Genomic DNA, 6,630 nt, shown 5'->3' with positions numbered 1-6,630 from the left:
CGTTAACTAAACGCTTCTGCTTTTGGTCTACGAGGGTACGTGGACACACTCTCCCCTCTCATTGCTATGCATCTCCTAGATAGATCTTGCATGATCGTAAGAATTTTTTTGAAATTACCGCGTTCCCCAAGACCCCCCTTCCCATATATATATATATATATATATATATATATATATATATATATATATATATATATATATATATATATATATATATATATATATATATAGGTTGGAGGGGAGGAGAGGTAGCCAAGGGTCCTACTTGGGGTCCTCTCCCAATTCGGCCAACCCCCCTCTCCTATTCCTACTCGGAGTAGGAAGGGGAGAGGGAAAGTGGGAATTCTATTCCCTTTTTCCTTTCCTCCTTCCCCTTTCCTTCTCCAATTTGGCCAGCCCATATGGGAGGGTGCAACAACCCATTTGTGGCTGGTGTGTTTTCCCTCTTGGCCCATAAGGCCCATATCTTTGGTCGGGGTGCCCGGAACCCCTTCCGGTGACCCGATAAGTACCCGATGCTTCCCGAAACACTTCCCGTGTTCGAATACTATCGTCCTATATATCAATCTTTACCTATCGACCATTTCAAGACTCCCCGTCATGTTCGTGATCTCATTCGGGACTCCGAACGACATTCGGTCACCAAATCACATAACTCATATAATATTATCTCGTCAACGAGCGTTAAGCATGTGGACCCTACGGGTTCGAGAACTATGTAGACATGACCGAGACACCTCTCCGGTCAATAACCAATAGCGGAACCTGGATGCTCATATTGCCTCCCACGTATTCTATGAAGATCTTTATCGGTCAAACCGTTATGACAACATACGTTATTCCCTTTGTAATCGGTATGTTACTTGCCCGAGATTCGATTGTCGGTATCTTTATACCTAGTTCAATCTCGTTACCGACAAGTCTCTTTACTCGTTCCGTAATACATCATCCTGTAACTAACTCATTAGTCACTTTGCTTCCAAGGCTTCTTAAAATATACAAGGTATTCGACAAAATGATCTAAAAACATTTTCCATACAATAATATTAAAATATAGTTGAAATGAAATATTTTTATGTAATATGATGTGTGATAGAAAAAGTAATTTGGGGGTTACATTTAAATGATATGTAGATGGCATCTCATATGTTTAGGAATTGCAAGTCTTTTTAGATCGAAGGAATTACAAGTTTTTCAATCAAGGGGAACGTCTTCTTGTAATGAAGGCCTGAAATAAATACAGAAAAATACGAGCCCTGAAGTTTAAGTCTAGGACGTGAATCCTATGAACTGAGGATGCCATAATGTTTTTCTAACCTTTCAACCACAGATTGATGAGCGAAATTACAAGTTTTGGAAGTAGAGTTTTGGTCAAATTTTAGGGATGGGTCAGAGTTGCTATTAGTTTGGAGCGTCGCGGAGAAGTGCGAGTCCGACCGCACCGCGACCGAAACAGATCCAGCTCTTGCTGCTCCTCGTCTCCGTCTTCTTGGCCGGGAAGAAAGGAAGGGAAAGGAAGCGGCGGAGACCAGGCGATGGCGGCGCCGCTGGAGTTCCTGGAGGCGCAGGGCTCGACCCGGCCGGAGCTGGCGGAGTGGTACGCCGCCCTCGCCGACCTCTACCAGCGGAAGCTCTGGCACCAACTCACCCTCAAGCTCGACCAGTTCCTCGCCCTCGCCGTCGTCCAGGTCCGGTTGACTCGATCCCCCCCTCCCTATCCCCTCCCCCGGTAGTTACTATCATGTAGCGCGGTTTGATCTGCTTTTAGGGTTGAAGGAGACGCCCTTTAGGCTGCCTGTTAGGCGAGGCGCCCCTGATCTCCCGGAGAAATGTTGCCGCCCTGATTGGGAGTACCTAGTTGTTGAGAGTTGATACCAGCGGGGCTAACTCCCTTTGGCCGAAGGTAGCTGATAAACTGGCTGATACCAAGTTGCCAACACTCGTCTTGCACAAAACTGTCTAGCTTGCTTCAGTTCAGAGCAGCATCTTAATTCACTCCGTTGATTTGTTAATTATGTATATGCTACAACCTGCACTTCGTTATGCCATGCGACCTTGATGAAGATATTGAGCATTTTTCTCATGTATTACAAATGTCACGAGTCGTATACTGAAGAGATGTCCCATTACCTGCATGTTTTTGGTTCAATTCAGTAGCACATGAATCTGAAGAAGTATAATCATAATATTTTTGTTGTCTACTACAGTAATATGTCACAGATGTACATGTACCATATTTTCTGTTCTGAAAGTTTCATCATTATTCCTGAAACCCTGAAATACTTGCATTACATTTGGTTGCTTTCTCGAGATATTGCTTTCCATATCACGGGGCTTATTACCACTGTGTGGTCTTTTCTTTTTGTACAGGCGGGTGATGCTCTGATTCAGCTGTATACTCATTTCATCTCTGATTTCGAGAGCAAGATCAATCTTCTTAAATTTGCTCACTTCGCGGTAGTAGTTTCACGCCAGTATTCAGATAAAGATGCTGGTATAAGCTATCTCGAAGGCGTAATTTCTAAGCTGCGTGATACCAAGGAATCACGGGTTGAAGAGCCCATTCTGTATGTGAAGATGCAGATTGCAAGTTTTCTTCTTGAGAAAGGGAATCAAAAGGAGTGTAAGAAACTGATAGATGAGGGGAAAACCACTTTGGATAGCATGGACGATGTTGATCCTTCAGTACATTCCACCTATTATTGGTTATGTTCTCAGTACCATAAAGTGTGTCAAGACTATTCTGAATTCTATAAAAATGCTCTTCTCTATCTTGCATACACAACAGTGGAGTCACTTTCAGAGCCATTCAAACAGGTATTGTTTGCTTACCTGCTCTTTCGGCATGAAAAATTGGATTTGATGGTTGCTGTTTCTGATTTCAATAATTACCCGCAGAACCTGGCATTTGACCTCTCACTTGCTGCTTTATTGGGTGACAACATATACAACTTCGGGGAGTTGCTTGCCCATCCAATTGTATGTCCTTATACTTAATTTATATGTGCCTTTCATCTTTGTTGTCTGGTTACACTTTACTACTTACTCCCTCCGTTCCATAATTCTTGTTGTGGTTTTAGTTCAAATCTGAATTATGGCATGAAGGGAGTACGTGATACCCATGGCTACCCCTGTAAAGAGCTAACTGTAGGCTTAGTGATGCTTGAATTGTTGAGTGACACATTCTTGTATATGCCCATTCTGCTTGCAAGCATGTATACTTAATTCATATTTGAACAAAAAGGAGGATGAACAGTTACATTTAGCTCCCAATCAGACTAGCAGGTCATAGAGAAGTATGTATTTTTAGTTTCTTGTAACGAAACCATGTTTATTTTGCCTTTTTGGTTATCTCACAAGGGAGTGTTGGTTCCATGTTCCTATTTTATGTCATTGTGTGAGCTTACATTCAACTGAGCTGGTCATTCTTGATAGTTGTTTTATTATCTTTGCTATATTTTGCCTTTGACAAGAGCAATTTTTGCCATTAGAATAGAGCTATTCATTTTAAAGCTGGGAATTAAGGGGCATTATGTTGAAATATCTGGAATTCAGTGTTGAAACAAAGTCGTGATTATATTTACTTTGTGTGGTTCAGTTTCTTCATTGAAAATTTGAAGATGGTAGTGACATTACAATAGGTGGTGTTAGCTGTGAAATATTTGGCTGAATTAGTGTCAGGCTGTTTTTCAGCTGTAGTGCCTTCTTTGTGATTTTGGATTACCGAAATCTTCATGATTTTGCTGACCAGCATGCACCTCTTTCCTCTTCCGGTTACCATGTAGATCCATAGCCTTGTGGGAACACCGGTGGAGTGGATTTATCATATCTTGCAAGCGTTCAACTCTGGCAATCTAGCGTCCTACCAGGAACTCTGCAAAGTTCACGCCGCCGCTTTGAGTGCGCAGCCTGCTTTGGTACAGAAGGAGAGGGAACTTCTTGAAAAGATCAATATCCTTTGCTTGATGGAAATCATTTTCAGGTAATTCATGTGCGCAATTCAAGCTAAGATGCTCATCGATGTTACCCCTCTGTTACTATCCAGAGCTAAGCTATGTTCCCTAACCGTTTTTATCCATTGCAGTCGAGCATCTCAAGACCGTACAATCCCGTTGAGCACTATAGCTGAACAGACCAGGCTCTCAGTTGAAGATGTGGAGTATCTACTAATGAAGAGCCTCTCTGTAAGTCTAAAGCCCCTTTCTCGTCGCTGTACCAACCCTAGTTCTGATGACACTTATTTGCTTATAAGTGAAATGATGACACCGTTACCTTTAAAATTGTAGGCTCATCTTATCGAAGGCATTATTGATGGGGTCGACGGGACTGTCCATGTTTCATGGGCGCAACCGAGGGTCCTTGGGATCGACCAAGTGAAATCCCTGCGTGACCGGCTTGATACCTGGGTCGGGAAGGTGCACACTACTTTGCTGTCTGTCGAAGCCGAAACACCCGACCTGGTAGCTTCGTGATGTTCTTTTGGTCCCCTGTTGAACGATGGCTGTGACATTACACAAAGTGAACAGATGGATTTGAAATTTGTATTGATTCTTAGGCTGCAATCTCGCAAAACCTAGAAAGATTTGTTTGTAAACATGACGATCAGTCTTGTTTTGTTTTGACGTGGAACTCGATGTATGCGCAACGGTTCTTTCCTGACGCACCAAAGTGAAGTGAAATCTGGTTCTTGTTTGCGTACAAACCCTCTCGATAGCCTATCATCTAATATCTCCACTATTATTAAACAATCAAACAAGAATTTTTTACGAGCACTCCGTTAAGTGTACACCGGTTAATTAGCACCGTCTGATTATCTAAGTCAATGAAATCCAACAGATTGGATTAATCTAATGAGTTATCATGGGTGTAGTTAGCAATTATAATAGGCTGATCACCACTCCACCGGCACACGAAAACTTCCCCTTCGTGAGTTTCTCTCTCCCAAATAGATAAAGAAATCAACAATCAATCCCTAATTAATAGCGATGTCATTATAGCTAATGCTTGCAATCAGGCGTATGTGATCCATGCAAACCGGCAATTCCCGCATTAATTCCTCACCCAATCAACGCCTCCATAGCATGCATGTGTGTGTTGTTACGGAGGATGAAGGACGCCTCGGCATGGCGTGTGCTCGGGTGAGGGGCGGCACCCTTGCCGGCGGCGGGGACAGCTGCTGCCACGCGGCGAGGTGGAGCAGGGTCAACGTGGCGGCTCAAGCGGTTGGGGACGTCGCGGCTGCTCGATGCAGAACACCGGGGGCGGCAGCAGCTGGAGCTTGCGAGCGGGAGACAGAGTCTCACCGGAGGACGTGCCACCGCTAGCGTGTGAGGCGGCGCTCGGGCAGTGACACCGTGATGGTCATCCGGCGAGGCAACGAGCAACATTATGGGCACGGGAGGCACGCTGCCCGGACGAGATGAGGAGCATGAGGGGAGACGCGGATGAAATGGTCGTTGTCGGCGCAGCAGCCGCCCATGGACGCTCGGGTCGATGCAGGAGGACGAGGAGGAGCTCGCGAGGGCCAGCGGCGCTGGGAATGGATCGGATGCAGGCGGATCTGGCGATTCCACGAGGGCCGCGACTCTCTATAGAGGAAAAAGAAAGAGAAACAAGAGCGAGAAAGAAGAGACAAATTCATGTATCCTCTCTTCTCCTTACTCTCTATACTGCTGCTGCTCTTCTCATGCTTCTAATCTTGTTGCCCCTTGCTAATCCTAATCTCTTTCCGCTCTCCGCTCTTGCTCCTTCCCATCTACTCCTCTCTGAATCTCCCTTTGATGTGCTTCTCTGAACTCCCAACCTGCTGCTGCTTCTTTTCTCCCTGCTACCCCACTGATGCTACTTCTCTGAACCTTCACAGTCGCTGCTCCTCTTCAGCACTTCAAGCAACAAAAGGATTGGACTCTCTCTCTCTCTCTCTCTCTCTCTCTCTCTCTCTCTCTTGCTTGCTTGCAGTCAGTGCTTGCTTCAGTTTCGTATTTGTAAATATAATGACACATTTTGTGTGTTCAAAAAATAGAGAAGCAATGTATATGTTAAGAAAGAGAAATATGGGATTTATCAGCATGACAAGTTCTGCATCTATATGGGATCTATCAGCATGCCAGCATGTAGGCGAGGAGCTGCCCCTTTTTGAATTTTGCATTACAAGTTCTGCGGTTATATGGGATTTCTTCATGACCATTAGTATGGATGTTCAGGTGTGGATTTTTTCAGAACCATCAACACTCAGAACAATATGTATGCATGCAGAGAACAGTTATACAAAGATGTGTGTATCTATCATACAATTCTACCACTACATCCATGAATATTTGTAGAAGTCCACATAATTGTCGGCGTTCTGGAAACGGGGGTCCCCAGACTTGCCTGCCTGCGGCCTGCGGTGTGGCTCGAGCAGTGGCCCAGTACGACCCATCTTCATCGACTCAAGCTCAAGACCCCCGCGAGGGGCCAAGCCTTGCGGGGCGGACGACAGGAAGCTTCCTCAGGAGCAGCCTCGTCAGGCAGGCTCGCGAGGAGGCTGAGAGATCAAGGCAGGGGTACCTCGCGAGGTGCCCGTGACGCAAGCCATGATGACCGAGGCCAGGCGGGCGCCGGCCTGCACAGTGTTCTTGTTTCCCTTTT

The 6,630-nt window shown here is 45.2% G+C and overlaps 1 protein-coding gene across 1 annotated transcript; it reads left to right on the top strand.

The window, feature by feature from the left end:
• The first annotated feature begins 1,424 nt into the window (after positions 1-1,424).
• LOC119365537 (26S proteasome non-ATPase regulatory subunit 13 homolog B-like) lies at positions 1,425-4,702 on the top strand. Its single transcript, XM_037631177.1, has 6 exons — positions 1,425-1,688; positions 2,371-2,817; positions 2,899-2,979; positions 3,786-3,982; positions 4,085-4,184; positions 4,287-4,702. The coding sequence occupies exons 1-6, from the start codon at positions 1,536-1,538 to the stop codon at positions 4,470-4,472; spliced, it is 1,164 nt and encodes a 387-aa protein (XP_037487074.1). The 5' UTR covers positions 1,425-1,535; the 3' UTR covers positions 4,473-4,702.
• Positions 4,703-6,630: the final 1,928 nt, after the last annotated feature.

Source organism: Triticum dicoccoides, chromosome 2B (genome assembly GCF_002162155.2).
Source record: "Triticum dicoccoides isolate Atlit2015 ecotype Zavitan chromosome 2B, WEW_v2.0, whole genome shotgun sequence".
Taxonomy (NCBI): domain Eukaryota; kingdom Viridiplantae; phylum Streptophyta; class Magnoliopsida; order Poales; family Poaceae; genus Triticum; species Triticum dicoccoides.
This window is presented reverse-complemented; position numbering and strand designations above follow the sequence as displayed.

Bases quoted from the DNA above. Each gene is read 5' to 3' on its own strand.
- LOC119365537 (XM_037631177.1), top strand. From the start codon at position 1,536: ATGGCGGCGCCGCTGGAGTTCCTGGAGGCGCAGGGCTCGACCCGGCCG. The intron at 1,689-2,370 runs GTCCGGTTGACT...CTTTTTGTACAG, and splicing joins TCGCCCTCGCCGTCGTCCAG to GCGGGTGATGCTCTGATTCA. The intron at 4,185-4,286 runs GTAAGTCTAAAG...TTAAAATTGTAG, and splicing joins TACTAATGAAGAGCCTCTCT to GCTCATCTTATCGAAGGCAT.